At 29.2% G+C, this 23,061-nt stretch overlaps 1 protein-coding gene across 1 annotated transcript in view; it reads right to left on the reverse strand.

The window, feature by feature from the left end:
• LOC107441633 (glutamate receptor ionotropic, NMDA 3A) overlaps positions 1 to 23,061 on the reverse strand; it is a 210,783-nt gene that overhangs the window by 64,963 nt on the left and 122,759 nt on the right. Inside the window, exon 2 of the mRNA XM_071183955.1 lies at positions 11,719 to 12,072. Coding sequence (XP_071040056.1) covers positions 11,719 to 12,072 — 354 coding nt within the window. The remainder of the gene's footprint in view (positions 1 to 11,718; positions 12,073 to 23,061) is intronic.

A 23,061-nucleotide genomic window follows, 5' to 3' on the forward strand; every position in this document is an offset into this window, starting at 1 on the left:
TCGCGAATTGTTTTCCTTTAAATATTTTTTTATTCCTAATTTAAAGTAATTTTCCAGTACTGATATTATTAGCGTAAGTATTAAATTATGATTGTGAACTCATCAAATTTATTTGAACAATATTATGCTATAAGAATATAAATGTTATTCTAAAAAATGATTACTTCGAAAAATCACTTCTGTTCACCAAGAGATCTAAATGTTTATAATACTAATAGATAGTAATATTTGGACGTGGAGATTCTTTGTACACCTTGGTGCCTCAGAGGATGGAGCGCTCGTCACCCAATGAGGTGATCCGGATTCGAATTCCAGCGATGGCGGGTCGATTCGAATTCCGCACACGGTTCGCACTGACCACAAAGCTGATTTGAAATAGCCATTGTGATAGACGGGTCTTGGAGAGTCGCCTTGCCATCAAGCTAACTGTGGGAGGTTTTCGTGGTTTTCAAAATGCGCTTCACAAATGCGGTTTAGTTTCATCAAAAAGTCCTCCACGAAGTCCTTATCAATATTTGATCCAGGAGTTCCCTTGTTTCTTGGATCGGTTTCAAAATTACAAGGCTACGGAGTTGAACATTGGTAGTCGTAAAATCAAAAATTGGGACGGCTATTCAATGACGGTTATAAAATAAAATCACGTTTTTGCGATTCCAGTTGTGTAAGTTTTTGTTTTTATTTTTGATAAGGATTGCAAGAATATTTATTAAGGACAGTCTCTACGGATCACCCTGTTTCTTACAAATATCATAAGTTTGGCAATTTTGTAAATTTAAAAAATTTATTTCTTCCTTTCCTGTTATTGGAAGTCAATTAATGACCACAGATTTGAAAAATAAGTGACCACAGATTTAAAAACGAAAAACGTGGGGAGCATGAAATACATAACAGTACATATACGCATACATATACACATTTTCTTATTCATACACATGCAAAACACATACACATTCAGATACAATTACAGATATACATACACATATTCTCATGAACACACATACTGTTACTGTTATGTATTTTATGCACCCCACGTTTTTCGTTTTTCAAATTTTTGTTTTTTAATTATTATTCTCCACTACAAAAACGTGGTTTTTAAAAATGTTACTTTTATTTTTATTTTTTTTTGTACTCACTTCCAAAATCTCAATGTTTTCGCTCACTGTACACAAAACTTTTCAATTGACCTGTGACACTAATTTGAAATAATCGAATCGACATCAAAAGACAATCGCGAAAATATAAATTTTTCTTTAATTTTAAATTTATTTTACTTTGTATGTCTTTTTCATTTTCATGCATTGTCATCCAATTCTGAACTATGTGCCAAATCTGAAGTCTGTAGCTAGTCGGGAAATTAGTCTAAAATCGATTACAAAATTCCACCAGACATACACGAAAGCAAGTTGATATAAACGTGGTAAAATAGTTAAAACGGTATTTACTTGGAAATTATTTATTTATCACTAATTTAATAGCATTATTTACAAGTAATATTTATTTATCATCTCTCCTTAATATTATTCACTGTTATCATTGTGTTTTTGATTTATAATTAATGGCTTAGAACTAAAAGTGTTATTATTTAGCGATCTTTCGTATCCTTAAAATAAAATTTCCTTACCGCGGATTTCATGACTATAGCTCGTTCACCAGGAGTTGGCACTTGGCTCCGCCTTCATCACGTGGTATGCGACGATACTATTTCGCTATTTTTGGGAGAAGGTTGTGAGCAAACTTGAACAATGTTGCTATTTGGCGATCGTTTGGCAAAAATATTTATTTCGCAAACTTTATGTGCATTTTTTTAACAATAAATATTTCATAAATTTGATTATATTTTGCACCATTTCTTATGATATTTCTTTCTTTTGAGTGAATAGTTTGTCCTTTATGAACCATTTCGCTGGGAGAACAACAGTTTTTAAATTTAAACTATATTTAATTAGCTAGTGTAACAAAAGGTATAATAGCAGATGATAAAGCAAAGTAATGACTGAAAAATAATTCACTTTTTGTGTTTGGCGCAAATTAAGGGTTGTCTCAATTTCAACAACGGAGATGTTTCTCTTCTAACTCCCGCGCTGAAATGAACTCTGCGTCCCAGGAGGTGGAGCCAAGTCTCAACTTCTGGTGAACGAACTATAGATACATTTAGTTAGAAATATTAAGCATAGTGGTGAAAACAAAGCTTATCAAACTACATTTTATTTTCTTAATTTTCCTTTCACTTTTTAAACTTTTTTAAGGACTAAACGAACCCTGCATAAAGTGATATCATTTTATCACGCAATGTCTTACGATTGAAGTATTTAATCACCCAATTATTATAAGTTAAAAGAGTTATGTTTCCTTTTTAATTTACTTTCAAAATGAATTGCGTTCAGCCAACGTATGTGACAAAGAATATGAAATAGTTCTATAACAATATTAAGAATTAATTTATTATGATAAAATATAATAGAAGAATAAATATTTAGCTATAATTACTCAAGGAAAATTTTTTTAAGAATTTTTTTATAGTAACCAAACATTGAAAATGAATTTCAAGAACAAATCAGTATACCAAGTTGCAATGGCTATCGAACAAAATGATTAAGTTTAAATTTTATCGCAATAGAACTAGGAACGAAATCTGTAGAACTTGCGTTATTACAATAGAATATTTATTTTAAGATCTTTCAACTGAAGCATGTTTAGCTTCGATGCAATCATTACTTTATAGTCAAAAATTAATGATTGGGTATCATTTATAAGCCTTGGTTAGCGGGAAAAGCAGGACGAAATCCCTTAGTTAAGAAGGTGAAAAAGAAACTCAAACTTAGCCTGGATTTAACAAATTTTAAGAGTTTATTAAGAGTTCATTTTAAGAGTTATTTTAAACCAGACGGGATTTGAAAATAAGTTCGTGTTTTCAAACTAAACTGTGACAAGGTGACAGTAGTAAAAGGTTTATAAATTAGTTTCCAGTAAAAGATTAATAGTTGTACTGAAGACATATTCCCAGAACAGCCGTTGGCGATGGGATTTGGAAAGATTCACTGCTACGAGCAGTATTAATCATCTATCGTGATTCGTGCTTTAAGCTAAAGTTCGTGTTCTTCTCATTATTTATGAATGTATCATTAGCATTTTGTTATCCCGTTGGCGACAGAAATTATTCTGTGCACAGAGACTATGTGACTTTACTGAATGCATTATTACACGTCGCATAATTCGAGTTTTAGCTTTCAGATTTCAGAACTCAGTGCAAAATGGTAATGCAAAAGTTGGATTCTAGATAAAGTTACCGATTTAAATGCTTTTTTTTATTGGGATGAAAAAATATCAGCAAATCTTTACTCTTAAAAGAATTCAGTGAAATATTTTTACCCCAGTAATAATGTTTCCGGATTTAAAACGAAATATATTTCATAATTCTTATAACACAATTACATACACAGTATGCTCCATTATGACTTACTTTAATGTACATTCTTAGAATCTTTGTCGAAAATGAAAATGAAAAAAGTATCAACATTCGGAGACATGAATAAATATTTAAGCTTAGAAGACACAGACTGCTAGCAAAATATGACGAATTACGACTGAGGAAGGACAACTGAAAACAACAAAACCTGTTTTATTGTCGGATAAAACAATGAGAAGTTGGAAAGGGGGTAGTTTAAATATAACGTAAGCACCTAAAAGAAAGGAGTGTTTTTGATTTGCTTAAATTCGGTGACAATGACTGTGGAGGGGTAGGAACAATCCTTACGTAAGATACTAAAACTCACTTACTTTCAATTTTTAAAAAGAAAATTCCGAAAAATTTGAAAAGTTTACATCTGGAACATTTTATAGTTTTAAATAAAAGCAAAATTTTTGAAATGAAAAATATGGAAAAAAGTTCTTTTAGGAGATTCTGAAATTAAGAAGTTTGACCACTGAAAGAATACCCAGATAATTCCCCTAGAAACCCTAGAAGAGCATATTTTACTAAAAATTTTACAAACCTAAAGCATATTTTACTCAAAATTTTACAAACAAGATTTGTATTCAAACTTACATTTTGTTTCATGTAAAATTACATCGTGTATTTGAGCATAATTCTAAAATTAAATTACTATGGTAAAAATCAAAGGAGAAGAAAAAAAAATCTAGGAATCATTGTCTTTTTCTAACATACGCAAGCATAGGCTAAAGGTTGGCTTATTTTTCTTCTTTTTAGATAAAAATAATTGAAATTCCAAAATCGCCAAAAAAAGTTTCTACATAGTGTTTGAGAGACTCCAAGGCGGTTATTAGAAATATTCTCAAGTTTTGTCAGTTAGTCAAACTGGTGTCACTGTTTCCCCCTTTTTCCTCACTAGTGATTCAGCTGATTTTGATAGCGCTTTTTCTCAAATAATATTTGTTATTTTTGCATTTTATTTTTGACAAGAATCTTTAAAATATACATTAAAGATGGTCCTTACTTCCCGGATAGCATATACATTCCATAGTGGTTAGAGTATCCGGATACGGATCCATCTGGAAGTTTCTTCTTCGATCATAACTGGCGCCAAAGAATATCTCTTACACACTCCAATAAAGTTCCTTAACTCATTTTTTTTAAAGTAAATAAACAGATAACCAAATAAAATCCACAACATTTGTGAGCGTATTATTCGTTAATGTCTGGGCTATTGAAAGTTTCTAACAATAGATTCAAAGCAAACTAAGCGAAAGTCAACTAAAAAATCGAAATCGAGTTTAAAGAATAAAATTCTTGCCACCGCCAAAAAAAATATGAGAGGGCAATTTCAAAGAAGGAAAAGCTCAACTATTTGTTTTGTAATAAAACTAAACAAGCTTCGATCCAACCAATAGATACTAGGAATACAAATAATAAGTTTAAATCTTTCTGTGATAAATAGATTTGATAGCAATCTAATTTCACGAGGCATTACAGATAAGAGTGATGATGTTATTCAATAAATCAAGTGAGTGGTTCATTCAGAAAAAAGAAGCAATAATGGAGACGCTGGACACAATAGGAAGGCAACTAACGACGCCATTTTCTTTCGCCAAGCGATGGAAGTAATTTTGTCTTCATACAAGCTTTGACTCAGCATTTCTTCATTAAATGTATTGTTACACGAGGCATTATGTCTGAGGTAATGCACTGTGATAAATATCTGGGCATTATGTATCATTTTACTATTAATTTATAGATAAAGTGTCATGAGGAAGTGTTTGAGAAAACAAAAATAACTACGAGATCTGGCCAGACTTAAATTTGAAATTTTAGAAATTAGATCTGGAGTGGCTGTGACCTTGAATAACCTTTGCTTTACTCATTGGATTTTTTACATACTAAAATCTAATCTTAACAAAGTTCAAAGGGTTAACAAAGTCCAAAGGGTTAAATTAAAAGATTCTCGCTACTGCCCGTTGTGGGCCAAGGGAACATAAGGGCCCACAATTTCATGACCAATGACATGATTGTGGTAATACTGCGCACAGGCCGTCTTTACTTCCCAGACAAGTTGGCATCCATCGATATGAAGCTGGTTGGGCTTCCAAACCACCACTGGGATTTAATTCCAATTCTTCACAATGACAATTCAGTGCCTTTACCACTGATTCTTCGCGGCTCTTAACTTCAAATATAACTATTCATAATTAGTACTAACCATTAAATTACAGAGTCAGACACAAAACGTACTTTCTCTGAATAAATATACCTTTTTTTCGATGAATTCGAATTTATACCTCTAAAATATGGAAAATATGGTCCCATTAGAGGATCAAGAAAGAGGTCAAGAGTTCGGGCTTCAAATTTGTTAATTTCACTTTTTATGTTTTTAATATCTAACAGTAATTTCTAGAAATTATATTAAAACTGATTAAAAAGTTCTTGTACCCACTTCTTGTACATTCGTTAACGCAGAAATAGTTTCCAGGAATTTTTTTAAATTTTATTAGAGCGTTAGAATTTACTATTTATTTATTATTTTATTTTACGGAAGTTGAAAAAAAATATGAAATTGTAAGTGATACAAACTTTTAAAATTAAAATATGAAATTTTAAGTGACAAAATACAAAATTTGAACAAAAGAGGTAGAATGTTTCTGAGTTACATAATTTCGAAATAGGTGAATTTTCAATTAATTTTTCAAGATTTTGCTAAAACTTGGTAATTAGTTATTTATCACATAGATTAAAAACATTTGCATGCTATACTTTTCGAAATTTCTTTTAGTTCAAAATTTCTGTTAATAAATAAAATCATTTCAACTGTAATTAATAAAATCATAAAAAATCATTAAAAAAATTTTTCTTTCTTCATGAAACTGTCTTTAGGTAACCGATTTTTTATAACTGAGTGTGAGAATTTCCTGAATTAACTCATTTAATTAGATTTAACTAAAAATATAAAAAATGTAATTAACTATCAGGGCATTCGATTACACACGTGACTAAACAAATGGGATTATAGTTTCCAGATTGCATTTACCACTTCATATTTTGTAGATAAAAAATTCAAATTCATGGAAAAAAAGGTGTATTTTTTTCAGAGAAAAAATATTTTTGGGTTCAAGTCTGTAACTAAATAGTTTAGACTAATTAGTAATAGGCATGTTTGAAGTTAACCTTTTGAACCATTAAGATTGGTTCTTAGTTCGTGAAAATCCGATTATTATAATGACAATTATTCAAGGTGATATCGTTTTTTTCCTTACTGTACAGTGAACGGTTTTTCCTCACTGTAATTGGTAGAATAGTTTTTAAGAAATCGAATTTTATCTATCTGACTTTTTTTAAATTCAACTTATTAGGAACTTTTTAACCGATTTTACTCAAATTTTGTATTTTGCCGTATAAAATAATATTCTTTAAGAAGAGGCAAAAAATTGTATACCTTACAATTCAAAAATTTTCAGACTATTATTAAATAAAAAATAATAAATATTTACTAAAAGTTATTGTTTTTTTTTTGCATGGCATTATATTTAGATAAACGAATTTTATAATTGAGTTCCAAATTTTTTTAATTCGCTTTAAAAGTTCTTGAGATACGCAAATAGTAAAATTAATATTAAGGAGTTCAAACTTTGAACCGCTATTCTGATCAGAACTATCGGGACCATATTTCTCAGATTGCGGCTATCCCTATATTTTGGCGGCCAAATCCTTGAAGAAAAAGGTATGCTTATAAGGAGAAAGTACGTTTTTATGTCTGATTTCGTAACTTAAAATATCGTCTGCACTTATCAATTAGCATGTTTGAGGTCATCCCCTCGAGCCATTAAGATTGAGTCCTAGAACGTGAAGATCCGGTCATAAGATCAAAAGTTATTCAGGGTGGTCCGTTTATTTTTTTGTGCTCTGTACACCTCAAGAGATTGGGCCAAAAGCACAGAGATAAAGCTTTCAAAAAAAGGGTAATTAGTCCAAATCACTAATGCATAAAATTATTCAGGGTATTCCGTTCCGTTTAATCCTTTGACGCATATGGGACACTTATTTTAATATATATATATATTTCTGTAGCTCCAATTACTGGCAAAATATAGTTTGGTATTTTTTAATTTAAAAAAAAAACTGTTTAGTAGTTATTAAAAAATGTGATGGATTATCGGAATTATATTTGTTCTAAAATATGAAATCTAAAAAAAAAATTTTCAAATTTTCGTACATTTATATAATTTTTTTGAAATTTTTTTTATCAACAATTGATTTTGTAAATTGCAGAAATTTTAATAATGAATAACTGTCTCCCTTAAATCTAAATAAGTGGAAATGTGAAAAAGTTTCGGAAGTGAGCCACGTTTTACCTTTAACGTCGAAAAAGACACAGATGTTTCATGCTGTATTTCATAACCATAAATTATTAAAATGTTAAATGTAATATTTTTTTTACTTATTTTGACCTAAATTAATGCAAAGTAATGAAAAAAGTCTGAAAAATATGTTTAATAAAAATTCTGCTTCAAAGGGTTAGACCGTTCTTATTAAAACCGTATTAATATTTTAACAATGAAAAAAAAAACGCAATCGATATCTATCAGATTTCAATTGAGAAAGAGTAATGTAGTAAACAACAAAACTGATTTAATTAAGAGGCGAAAAGTTCAAGGAGTTTCTAATAATCGACCATCAACTTTCCTCTGTTCCCTTCAGCAATCAAACCTGTCTTGTTGTTTATGACGTTTGCCTTCCTATACTGTAATTTGTCAGATTTCGATGGCGTTTTTGGTTTTTCATCGGTTAAGTATTGATTTCTAATTCCCCCAACGAGTATACTTTTTTGTTTTAATTTTCGATGAGGATTCCAAAATTTTTTATCAAGTTTCATTGGCACCAAAGGCTTGTAACACATTTGTCGCGATCCATTGATATTTTACCTGATAAATATTAGGTTACTCCAAATATAATAGTGTAAAAAAGCACTAAAATGTAAAGTGAGCAAAAAATCAAAACAAATGAATCACTTTGAACAACTTTTGATCTAGTGATAGGATTTTATCGAACTAGGATTTAATCTTAATGGCATGAGCGAAATAAAAAAAAATTATTTTTTGAGTGAAATTATTCTTGGATAGACGAATTTTATAATTGTGTGCAAAAAGTCTTTTATTTGCTAAAAAGGTATCGAGATATGGTGAAATACGCAAAAAGTAAAATTAACATTAAGGGATCCAAACTTAATCCGACTGATCTCCTGACCATATCATAAGGACCTTATTTCCATGACTGCGGCTACCCTCTATTGTTTGGGGGTCAGGAATCATATTCCATGAAAAAAAAGACACGTTTCTTCAAAGAATGTACGTTTTTGTGTCTTACGTTTCTTAAAATATTATCTGCACTAACCAATTAGCCAAATTGGAATATATCCTTCGTAGCATTAAGACCTAGTCCTAGTACGCAAAAATCCGATTGTTAGATTAAAAGTTAATCAAAGTAATTTTTTTCCGCACTGGTACCATTTTTTACAATGATTTTTTTCGAGGAAAAGAGGTAAGTAATATAAAGTAGTAACCCTTTGATGTATGTGCTGTCACTTATTTTATATATAGGTACTTTTAGTAAATATATCATTTTTTATGGTGTGGCATTAATGAGTTAATAACAATATCCGTAGATGAATGATATCGTTTAATATAATAGGAGAGCGATAATATTCGAAACTAAATGAACAGTGCAAACGATTAACTTGGCAAGACATTTTCCCTTCTGTTTAAAATGTGCTGTTGATGATTCATTAGGAAAGATGCATTGCTTCAGAAGCAATTCATTCTAAAATTTGCTTGAGCAGTTTAAGGACGAACTTCTAAATGAGCATTCCACACATTCTGGAATGCTTGAGGAATTTCATATACTACTTCCTCTTAGGTATGTAAGCACTATTTCTGTCTTCTAAATGATTTGCTTTTTAAAAATTTTCAGGAGTTACATTCGAGATAATGTAACACTAGTTAATTTGTGTTATTTATGTCTGCTACATTTAAATACTATTATAGGTGAAAATTCCAAGGAACATTTCAGTTTAGTTTAAATTGTTAATTAGTGAAATCTGTAAATCCATAGTTCTGATTTTTACCTCTTCAAACCCTTGGGGATGTATGTAGACGTTTAAATTTTTATAATTATAACAATATAAAAGTAAGTATAATAGTAACTTATTCACGACAGAATTCCTCAACAAGAGAAATATTTTTTGTTTGTTTGGTAGCACTGATAATGTTATTTCAGATATATAGTAAAAGATATAAAATAAGCGTCAAGTAATTTTTCGGCAGTCAGTGCAATTAGATTATCTGAACAAATAATTAATATTTCATAAAAAAAATATCAGATGGATTAAATTTAAGTTTATTTGGGTAACACTTGAAATTTATAAAAAAGTTAATTTTTTGAGAAAAGTCTTTTGTTTCACATAAGGAATTTCAAAGTAAGCCTTTAAAGTGCGAAAAATAAAGATTAACGAAAACTGGGGGAAAAATGTGCATTCAGAAAAAAAAATGGATTACCCATACAACTTTCGAATTTTTGATGAGATTTTCATTCTGTAAAGTATTATGGAAATATCTAAAAAAAATCTTTTAAATTCTGTATAGCAGTTAACTGTAACTGTGGCGGAATATGCTAATTCTGACGCAAAAACGAAATTTTTTCTGAAGATTCTTTGCTTTTATATTCTATTCGATTTAGCTTGCAAAAATAAACCCTGAAATTATATTTTGTAAAATTCTGACAATTAACGGATATACAATGACAAATGAACATTTGGCTCAAAAAATGGAATGTCGCCAATTTTTTGCATTGATAGAAACAGATTTACGTAAAGCATCACTCTGGAATCGTGTTGCTTTTAAGCAATGCATTATGTTAACTTACTTATTCGTACAGAAAGGTAAATGAGACCCCAAATTTAAAAAGTAAATAAAAAGTGGTAGAAAGATTTTCAAAATTATTCATTAGGTAAACATGTCAACCTACACGGATAAGTAAATCTCACTCCAGAATGATAAAATAAATAAAAATAGGTGGTAATATTATCTTTCCTCACATAAAAACTAAGAAAAGAATTAATTTATTTTCTCTTTATCAGGCTGTTTGGTCTTGCCGTATCAAATATATCATTTCTGGAATTTATATGTTTTTTTTCTTCATTTAACTCGTACGTATACAAAAAAAAAACTTATAAAGTTTTGTTAGGTTTGATAGAACTATGCTTTTAAAGACAGAAATTAAACATAATAGACGCTTGCTTTCGTATCTGACTAGGAATCAATACGATTTAGCTCTTTCATTCAATAAATAAACAAACAAATAAGCAAACAAACAAATAAATAAATAAAGAAAGAAAACTGGCTATATAATTATTTCAGGGTTCACCTTGACCTCGTCGAAAAAATTGTGAACGATAGATAAGTAATCAATTATTTTTAAGTAATCAATTATTTTTAATCAATCAATTATCTACAATCATCGAATCATAAATTTTTAATAATTTAGTGTAGCTAACATAATTTAAGTTTACTTAATATACACATGAATTTCTTTCTGAGTGTACACATGTCGCGACGTTGGAAATACAGTACCGTAGTATCAAAAAAGAAGGTCAGAGGAGTGAATTGCCAATTGAACCTTATTAACTAACCAATTCGCATGAGAGAATTTTAGTTGAATGCAAAATCGTACTGAAGTCGGATGAGTCTAGTGCAGAAAAACTCAAAATAATACGATTTGAGCAAGAAGTTGCGCATAATGGGGACTTTTATTAACAAAACGGCAGCTGTCTAGGATAAATGGTATAAAATTTTTCATGAAGGGTGTTTATTAATATTGAATATAATCTGTTCAACTCAGGACAAATGAGCCTAGCGATCTCCAATGATCATTTTCGGTTTCTGATCAAATCTATAGAGGTGATCAAAGAGTTGCGACCAGTGACAACTGGGTAGTACCTACTTGAATTAAGAAATGTTGCAATCACCAATAATCTCTATAAATCGTGCTACTGTGTTCCTTTAGCATGACTTTACATTCACTTGAAAATGCTCTCATCAGAACTAGTTAATCAGTTATACGCGATCTCCATCGCATTCTTGTCAACTTTCTGAGTTGTTCGAATTACGAATGTAAATTTTAAGCTATCACATGCTCTCGGTTTTCATTCGAGCAACTCTCATACAAGTCCTGAAAAAAGATTAAATCGAACGAATAAATTGGAAAGTATTTCTTACTAGAATCCAAATCCATCTTCCGTTCAAGAGATTGGCTTTGTGGGCCTGCTGAAATATCCTCTCAGCGAGTTGCATTCCACATGCCACTAACACTACTCGAACGTCACTGCGGATGATATCAGCCACTGATTCGAACAGCTTGGTGTTGCTGAATCGCTGACTGAGTTGCAGCTGAAGATCGCTCTTGTGGACGTAGTTGCTGTTGTGAAGGGTGCGGGCGAAGGTTTCGTAGAAGGCTGACTCGTCTCTGAGGACAATGGCTCGTTTCCAGCCGTTGCTGTTGAGGAAGAGACCGGTGGCGTGAGCAAGATCTGCGGCACTTGGGTCCAGGCTCAGGTAATACGGGTTTATGACCTAAACATTCAAATAAAAAAAAGAGTTTAGCGAAATTGCATGTTCATAAATTGCACTGTTTTTAAAAATTCGAGAAACAAACCATTTTGGACAAATTGTATGATGTCTTTAAACAAAACCATTAAAAATGTATTGCAGATATAATGCCAATAGAGGTAATTAAAAAGTTTTTTTCCGGTTTTATTTTCATCTTAATAGATTAAATACAGCACTTAACATGCTGTTTATTTGGTACACCTGTTGCCTCCCGTGTAAGCAACTGATTAAATAAATTTTTTAAACTTAAGAGGAATCTTTAGAGAACTCCTCCTTCACTTACACTCCCACAAAACTCTTAATTTAATGGGCAACATCTTTTAATGAACACGATGATAACGTGATATGAAACGTAATTTTCACCGCTTTCAAATGCTGCGATTAAGGAGCAAACTGGAATTGCGTTTGGAAACGATAAACTTTTGTCGGAAATATGTATTTAAGGAAATGTATATTTTCATTTTTTCCCCTACCATAATACTTCTGAAACTGATTGTTGTCACTTACCCGGTTTAGGTTTTAAACATCTCAATAAGGAAATATCCTTAAACTTACTGTTACGAGTGGGTATAAGGAGATATAGAGTACGTAACCAGGAAATGATGACATAGACAAGGCATTTTCAAAATGTTGTCTGTGTGACGTTTTTATGTGGTTCACCACTGTTATCAAAAATAAACACCGCAACTATTAATCATATTTAGATCCTCCATTGAGATTTGCTGCCAAATTTTGAAAAGTTCTCGCACAAAATGCAAGATCAAAAAAGTAATAGTAATAATTTTAACACTTTCAATAAGCCTTTGCAAAAGAATGTGCTTCGTAAATAATAAGACTATTTTTTATATAAAAGGAAGTGTGCCAACAATTTCATACATATCATGATTTATTTTAATTTTACCACTTTTATAAATATATAAATAATCTAACGCAACAATAATATTCTTTTTTTTCTCATGTGGATTAGACCCAGTCCTATACTTTACAAGTATTTACTCTTTTGAGTGTATGTGGTCGTCAACGATTTGATAAGATATGTAGTGATTTTAGATATGTAAAGGTTTAGAATCTCTAATAAGTAACAGCTTTCATAGTTATTGAGTAACATTAATCAATTTCTAATTGTTAGCAGTATTTCATGTACTTCAAAAATATAAGACAAGCTTTTACATTTGCTCATAGTCTATATCCTTCAACTTATTCAACGCATGTACTGGATATCAGAAACTTTTTTTTCTTCCTTACAATTAGTCACTTTAAAATATTTCCACTCTGTCACCGGACGAGCATTCATAAAATCTTGTTTAATACTTCTCTGATTTTTCAGTAGATCACATTTTAGTTTATCAATAGTTTACAATGAAGTTTCAGTTTGTCAATAGACTTCTTCAAATTCTTTTCTTCATTAATAGTTAATCACACTTAACATCTTCTAGTTCATCAATAGACTCATTTAACGTATTTTAGTTTACCGCATTTAATATATCATTGATTGCTCCACCGGAATTAATACAAAACTTCTCGTCAAAATGTAAAATGCAAAAGTTAGTTTAATTAGTTTGTGAACAATTTTCAAACCTCTCGGGAACAAAATAAAATGTTAAGGTTTTTAAAATAATTAATACAAAACTTCTCGCCAAAAAGTAAAATGCAAAAGTTAATTAAATTAGTTTGTGAATAATTTTGAAACCTCACGGAAACAAAATAAAACACATAATTAAGCGATTCAATAATCGCCAATTAATAAACGCCAATAAGTTTTGTTAGCAATTGTTAAGTATAAAATAATATATCAATTTATTATGAAAGTATCAATTTTGATATTTACAGTGTTATTTCTGTCCTTTTCATTTTCAGACACAATATTAAGGTTTTTAAAATAATTTGCGCAATGCTACAAAATTTATCACCAAATTCAAAATTAGTTGGTTAGTTAAGTTAGTTAATATAATTCAAAATTAGTTAGTTTAAACTAATAAATTATTATTTCTTAGAATTTAATTTAATAATAGGAAGAATTGTTTTGAAACTGTTCCCAATATAATCTTAAAACTGTTAAAAAATAGCTCTTTTATGTAATCTTTAGATTGTTAAAGAATCTCATTTAATCAGTTTTATGAACATCTTTTTTAGAATTATATCTTTTCTTTTATTATGTTTGAAACTGTATGTGCTTCATTGTATAATAAGTTTAAAAAAAGAAAGAAAAAGAAATTTGTACGAATTGAACACTCAGCATAACATTGCGTTGATCTAAATATTTATTAACTCTAAGATAATTTTTTTATTTTAATAAAAATATAGCAAAACGCTTACAATTTTATCGAATAGTTTATCGAATAGTACTGAGAAGAAAAACGTAACGCATCTGTTAGATAACCAAATAGTAATTTTTCAGGATTGTTTTTTGAATATTGATATGCATGAATGAATAAATAAACAAAAGTTAACATTTAAAGCAATTAAAAATAAATCAATGAATGGAATGAAAAAATAAATAAATGGATCAGTAGCGAAAATATAACTAAAACCTCAGACCAAAAAAAGAAAAAAAAAGAATTTGTATTTAAACAAATACCGCTTTTACAAAATTGTCTCACTTTAGGAGAAATACTATTCCTTTTAGGAAAAGTATTCATTTTGGGAAACTTTTATCAACTATTATAAAGAAAATATTTTCAATTACTAAGTTCAAATTAGACCTTAATAAAAAATATTCTACGCCATTCCTTCATTAATATCATTACTAGCCTCCCTTCTCTTTATTTGGTGATTGCTATTCTTAGAAGGTTAATAACAGAAAGGAAAAATATATTTTCCCAGTCCCAACTAATTTTGCTTCGGGATTAGGAAATGATTGGACTCGATTTGAAAACGCAGACAAAAAAGAAAAGAAAAAAAGGAAAGATTTCTCAGAGAAAAAGATTTCATTTCTGATACAGACGAACTTGAGGCCACTGTATGGAAGTTAACTTATTTTTTCTTTCAACACTGGTGGAAAATGTTTATGGGGGCAAATTGGCAGCACTTTCATTTTCTACTAAAGTTCAGTGTGATTTTCTGTATCCCTCTATTTGGAACAATAACAAACAACAAAAACATCTTTTGTCATAAATATGTGAGAAAACTTTAGCATATTTTAGTGAAATTATTTAAAAATTTTATGATATGTTTCATTTTATATTCTTATAATTATTATTTTCGATACAATGTAAAAAAAAATATGTTTACAATTTCAGTGTTCAAATTTGCATATTTTTATAAATTTAATGATTTTTCAACGAATTTTTTGTATTACTTTTTCAACGACAGTTCCAAATAGGAACTTTTTGCTTACAATTGAAGAACTTGATAGAAAAAGGTTTTTATTGAAATGTTTGAAATTTTTTTCTATAGGATAAATCTTATTTTTTTTCGCATAATACTGCCGGGCATCGATTTAATTTTAGATAAGTCATTAGATTTAGAATGATTGAGTCGACTAGGACATTAAGTAAGTATTTTACAGTGTTTTTGTAGTGGAAGTAGTTTTCGAGTGCATTTGGCACTAAACGGTCGATCGAAACCTGAGAAATGCTTTTCTTCGAGTGCATATTAAAATGCAAAATGTGTGAACAAAATGTGTTCAAATGAGTGGTTCAGGCTTATAGTTCAGCTTTTGAAGGAGTTAAAGTTTTCTTTAAGGTTTTGCACTGAAGGTTTCACACACAAATTTAAATTAAAATTTTGTCTTGCTATCTCATATTGTAAACAAATCGAAGCTTAAATCTAAAAAGAATTCCAAAAGCATGAAAGTTTTAGAATAAAAAAAACTATTATCTATTACAAAAATTGCAAATCTATTCATTCTGAAAATAATTTTAAATAAGAAGTAATAAGCGCTATCATATACAATATTACCAATAATTTTACAACCAAGTCGTCAATTTGTATAGAACAGAACATTTACTTTCTTTACACTTTGAAGTAAAACCCAAAGAATTCTGTATAGTATAAGTTGTAGCTCTAAATTCTCAGAAACATTCTCAGAATAGCTTGAAATTTTATTCAGCATAATGATAGTTTAAGATAAATAAGGTATTTTTATATCAAGATTGCTCATAAATTATTTTATAAAAAAGTATCTGAGCGGAACACAGTAGAAAAGTTAACTTTTTTATATTTTAAGAGAAAATTCAAAGAAAGTGTGTAGATGGTGTTTAATTCTTAGAATCGTCTGTTCATAAACTGTATTATTCCTCACAAAAATTGCAAATATGTTTAGTTTAAAAATAATTCAAAATAAATAAACAACAACGTATCTTGGTTGTTCAAAATTGAATAGTTACTTTTGCATTCTTTCATAGAAAATGCTAAGATAATGCATTTCTAAAATCTAGGAATCGTTTGCTCAAATATTTTATTTAAGAAAAAATTGCAAACTTGCTTTTTTTAAAAATTGTCTTCAATAAATAAAACTAGCTTTCGCAAGAGGTTTTCTTGCGCTTTAGTAATTTCAATTTTAGCTATTTTCAAAAGATGTCTGCATATTATTCTCAAAGTACTCGATGTATTGAATTTTAGTGATAATTTAAAATCTATCCGGTAACTATTAAATCTCACAAACCACCATAAACATGAGTTCGGCATAGTTGCAGAATGGTATAGTTCGGCGTAGATCTGCATAGTTGCAAAATGGTATAGTTCGGCGTAGATTTGCATAGTTGCAGAATGGTATAGTTCGGCGTAGATCTGCATAATTGCAGAATGGTATAGTTCGGCGTAGATCTGCATAGTTGCAGAAGCAAAAATGCTAAAATTATTTCCATCTCTGTCGTAAGATAAGATAGACAACTCCTCTCAATAGTTCGTTACGTACCTTTCGAGCCATAACTTTAGCATCGAATAATATATATGCTATTGCTGAAAAAAAGCAAGCTCTGTCACCAATAATTAGCATGACAGTATGAGGCATCATAGCACCGTTTATGTTTAACATTTCTACAGTCGTTTTCAGAAAGGATCAGAAATAAATCCAAATAATTACTTTATAAATAAGTTTTTTTTTCTCGATAAGAATACGAAATTATTCTAAATAAATAATTAACGTATAACTAACTATTTAACACTACTTACAATTATTACTTAAGACTACCAAACAAAATGAATATAAATAAATAGTTAACGTGTAACTAATTATTTAACACTTCTTAAACTATCACTTAAGACAACTTAGCAAAATGAATCTGAATAAATACTTGACGTATCACTAATTATTTAACCTTGCTTAAATAATTACTTTAGACAACAAAATGAATTATTATAAATCATTATAGTGTTGCCAATTTAGATAGAGAAATATACGCGTTTTTAGTGTCAAGTAAAATAAATATATATATAGATAATCCATATCCAGATGGTTTGCAAATTACTTTGTAAAAAAGTATCGAAATTGAATACCTTGTGTACAGTTTTTTAATAGAATTCAAAGAATATGAGACAGCAGTTCCAAATTCTTTTATATAGATGGTAAAGGATAGTAAACCAGAAACGGAAAAATAAGAAAAGAAATTCTTTATTAACCGTGAGATTTTCCCTTCTCCTCGTTAATTCCGTTTAATTTATTTCGAAGCATTACGTAAATTTGCAAACTCTCAGCTCTATCACACAATTCCATCTTCCACCTGATTCAAAAAAATGTCTTTATGTGACAAAACATTCGATTACCGTTCTAAATGGTAGGGTAATTAATTACAAATTCGCTCAATCCTTTTTTTGAAAATAACATCTTTGAATTTTCTCTTGGATCATCAATCAATTTTGATGACTTGTTTCTCTCGCTTCTGTAAAATTCTTCGTCATTTAAAAAGATAACAACCGCCAACCATTTCTTTGTTTTAGCCCAAATGAATGAGGAGTTTTTCAGGAGTTTAATTCATCGTAAATTGGAATAAGTTTAACAGGTACTTAGAGTTGCAAGAGACTTCGTTGACTCGATTATTTTTGAAAAAAAAATTGCAATAAGTAGCAATAAGAAAATTATTTTACATTATACTTTATGATCGTTTCATATTGCGTTCTAGCATAAAAACAATGGTATAATCGAATATAAAGTTAATACTGCATATTTTAGTTTTAAAAGATGCATAATTTATTTTATAATAATTAATTTTATTATAAATTATCTACTATAGGCCGGTATGTTTCAGATATATAATATTCCAAATATGCCTGAAAATATTAGTATTAGTTTCCGCAATTAAATCGTTAAAAAAATTATAATTAATCTATTATATATAATTCTCTTACGTGGCTCCCAAATTTTGACTGTATTTCTTTTCCGCCGGTGGAAACGTTTGCTTTGTTTTGTTTACGTTTTGAAAACACCAAAGCATTCTGCCTTTTAATGATGTGTTTCTGATCTATTATATGTAATTCTCTTACGTGGCTCCCAAATTTTGACTGAAGTACTTTGTGCAGCTAAATAAGATTCTTTTCACAACACTTAAATATTTACTTTATTTTCTTCATATATCAGTCGGCAAAGAATTCTGTTATGTTAAAAAACATTTCGCTAAAAAAATAACGAATTCTAAAAGAAATAAAAATAAACAACTTAAAAAATAAAAATGATGTTGCCAGCCATAGAATTTATTGAAAGTTAACTTAGCAACATAAATCAAAATGACATAGAAGCGCGATTAGATCAAAATTATGATACCTGAGCGCTTGACGTAACAAATCCTTCAGTTCTATAAGTGTTGTATCGTCAAATGCCCAAATTAACAATTGTGTTTTTAAAGAAATTCTATAAAAAGTTTTAAATGAACAACCTACTTCTACAACTGCTTCTTGAAGAACTTGGTTCATTGATTAAAAATATTGTTTTAATTTTACAGTACTAACTTTACTTCTACTTTTATTATTGCTATGACCCTCTTTCATTACATTTCACAACTTCATGCTAAATTTGAGGACTTTAAGTTGTTTTGTGGTTGAATACTGATGTTTACATTGTGAATGTGTACATAAAAAATAATATTTAGAGGTTAAGAGTTGCCTCAGAAAAATTTGAATTGTTGAAATTGAATTTAACAATGGAAGCAATCGTTTTTGTGAAAAATTAAATTGTATTGTTGACATCAAAACTAAAAATATTGTGTTTCAATTTAACAATACTACGTTAATTTATACTTTAGAATTGCCTCGGAGAAATTTGAATTGTTAGAAATGACTTAAACAATAAGCTTTATTCTAACTGACAAATACTATATTATAATTTTAACTTTTTCTATGACTTTTTAACTTTTTAACTTAACTAATTTAACTTTTTCTATACTCATTTTCTTACTCTTTTCTTTGTTTTTTATACATTTTATATTTTTGTGATCAAATAAAGAACTTATAGTTGTTCTGCTTCTGAACACTGATGAAAACACAAAATTCCATATTATTAGGGTGGCGCCCTTCAGAGAATTAAAAATGCAAAATTATCTTCAATAAAGCCGATGCTTTACATCCGGCGTTCAGTAGCAGACTACTATTTCATATTGTTTTACAACACATGGTTTAGCCCTCTGGTGGGAAAGACTTTGAAACAAAACTTACAACAGTTACTTTTCTCAACAACTGAAATTTAGAATAGTGTGATTAAGAAAAATATGTGAACTGTTTACCATTTCAAATTAATATTGAAATGTACAGGTTTAGAATTTTCTACAGTGAAAAGTTTTCGGAACTTCAATATTCAAAAAAGTATACAAAAGCTAGACGTTAAGAACGTATCTATTGAGCGAGCAAAGCGAGCATTAGATTGCGAAGCAATCCGAAATGAACTGCGAAAGCAGTTCCGGGGGTTGACGAGCGCCAGCGAGCAGGGGGCGAAGCCTCCTAGTTTTAATTAAATACTCATCTTTAACTTAATATATCAAGATATACAAATTAGATATTTCGATAATTATGATTCGATATTTAGATTGTAAATAAAGTCATTACATGCTATAATTTCTAATAGGTCTGAAAAAGGCAAGGATTAAGAATTGCATAGGAACCAATGACTGGAAATAAGTTACTAAGAGCGATTTCCTGTATGAACTTTTTCGTCACGTGTCTGTTAATAGGTACTTTTATTTACCTAAATTATCTTAATTTCATGTTTTCTAATGATAAATGTCGAAAATGGCATTTAAATTGGTCCAGTATCAGAACTTTAATCATAGTTTTTAAAGATTTGGCGGCTAATTTGACAACGATTACTCAATAATAACTAGCTTGACTTTACGATTTAAAACCTCAAAGTGAACTAATTTAAATGATATTTTCAACAATAATAATAAGAAAACAGGAAATCAAGATAATTTAGGTAAATAAAAGTTCCTGTTTAAAGGAATACATAAAAGCAGTTCCTAATAGGGGAAACGCCCCTAGCGGAGCACGATGACATTTCCAGTTATGGGTACGCATGCAATTTTTAATTCTTATGATGTGCTTTACCTCTCTTAAAAGTTATGTATTATGTTCAGACTCACCCTATGTATAAAGTAAATACATTTAGAATAATTGTTAAAAATGCAGGGAATATTATACTTTTAAGAGGTCGTAAATTTATATATATGTGAAAAAGTAGCAAAGTTGATATGAAATTTAACAAAACACCAATGAAGAAGGTGCTGAAAAAATCAAAATCCATTGGAGATGAAAACAGAAAGGAGTTGAAAAGCGATAACCAAAAACACCAAGTTTCATCAGGCTATCGAACTGGTTTTAAAGCTTTTCTCACTAGTGATTGAACGTATTTGTCGATTTTAGATGTAAGGCTGCCAAAAAATAAGTTTGTAATAATAGTTTTTAATTTTAGCATTTAATAATCGTCTGAAAAAAAAAATTCGTGCATCATCTAAGAACTTACTCAAAATGAAAAAGAATCTCGAAATCAAACTTAAATCGCAATGTTAACTTCTATTTTTAAAAAAATTTATTTCAATCAGACGATTTTATTTTTCACATCTTTCTCTTTTTCTCTCTTTTCGACATAAAAGCGGGAACAATACACTTATTGGAAAATCTGGGGTATTTTGTCCCTTTTTTCGTCCATATTTATTCAAATACGCATGAAAACAGGAACTGGCTGTGAATGGGGGCAATATAAAAAAAAAAAGAAAATAAAAAAAGAAGGAAAAGAAGAGCGATCAATGGTTTTTGTTATCGTCCTGGAGCAATGTCAGATGCAGCTGACGGTGACACAGAATTGATTATACCTGACATACTGAAAACTGAAGTCACAGGGTATATGGAACATGTTAGTTTTATTCTCCGAAAATTTATAGTCATTGATTTTGGTGTTTGTGACGGAAAGTAGCAAGACAACTTTACGAGTTTTAAAACTTTTTTATTTCATTTTCTTTATATCTCTTTTTGCAGTTCAAACATTTCACATACGTGAAATTAAGAAACGTAAACATATTGACAATGTATGATTTCATACATAAACTTACATGTATTTAAATACACCAGTTGTTTGTAACTTTATGTACATTTAAAATTGACTTAAATTTTCAATCAATGAAATTATGTCTTTCTGTATACACCATAAAGAGATAATTGTCCTCTTACTGTTTCGTGCATTTTTATTGGACAGAAAAAAATCACGTGACGTGATTATCTATAAAGATCAAGAGATCTCTGATTTTTTTAAGACTGAAATTGATAAAAATTATGATGGTATTTACCTGAAAATTATTCATTTATTTGTAATTTAGTGGTATTTACCAGCAATGTTTATTTAATATCGATGCTTAATATTATTTTTTGTTATTATTATGTTTTGGATTTAAATTATTATTCAAAAATAAAGGACTCAAAAACAAAAGTGTTATTTCTTTATTATAAAGAAATAGCATCATTTGATTTTATTGTTTAAAATTTTATGAAAAAAAAATTTTGTTGCTGTTTTAAAAATGCAAAACGGTAAATAAGGGAAATTTATTTTCAAAAAGTTGAATTTAACTTAAGAACAAATTTTAAGTAAAGCTGTGCCCAGATAACCTATGCAATTGAGAAAATAAAAAAATGAAATTTCAAACGCTATGTTGAAAAGTAATTTTTCACACAATTGATAAAACATATAAAGAATAAGAATAGTAACCGAAATTTAAATAAGAATTTAAAAAATAAATGGCAATAGAGCAAAATTATTAGGTCTAAACTTTATCCTAATAGAAATAGAAACTAAAGCTATGTTAAAACGATAAAAAAATTAGTTCTTATCCATTTAGCGAAAGCGAATTCAGCTATTTTATTTACTTATTTTATATTTAAAAAAAATAGACGTTACTTAAAAAATAATTTAAAAGAAAAAGAAATAAAAACCAGTTTAATTCATTTGTGCATGGAGACTTTGTATTGGAGATTTTATCGCTTGCACCGCTGATGAAATAGAAAAGTACCAAAACTTTTTGAGTCTTTTAATTGAATTTTTTTAATTGTAATCATCAAGAAACAGAAATGATTGCAAAACAATCGTTGGAGATTGGGGAGCAAAGCGAGCAGGGGCTCAGCAGCCTAGTTGGTACACAATCATACATTTTGATACAAAAAACAATTTTTTTTTTTAAGAATGATTTCAAATAAAATGGCAGAAATCGGAAATTTATGCAGTCACTTAACCGTTCTTTCGAAACTTGGAATGATTTATACACACTTTACTTTCACAATTGAAAACTTTTTAAAATGCTTTGACTCCCGGTATAGAATATTTTTAGATTGCTATCGACTGACACTCGAGAAGTCTTTAAGAACTTTTCGAAAAGAAAAAAGAATTCCTCGAATCTGAAATTGATTCCATATTTTTTCTTACGAGTTTTGATAGACTAACTTCTAGTTTTTATTTTTCACTTACTTTTGGACTTTTCATTTTTTAAACATTATTTATATTGCATTTAAAGCAGCGGTTTTATATATATATATATATATATA

Source organism: Parasteatoda tepidariorum, chromosome 1, assembly GCF_043381705.1.
Source record: "Parasteatoda tepidariorum isolate YZ-2023 chromosome 1, CAS_Ptep_4.0, whole genome shotgun sequence".
Lineage (NCBI taxonomy): Eukaryota > Metazoa > Arthropoda > Arachnida > Araneae > Theridiidae > Parasteatoda > Parasteatoda tepidariorum.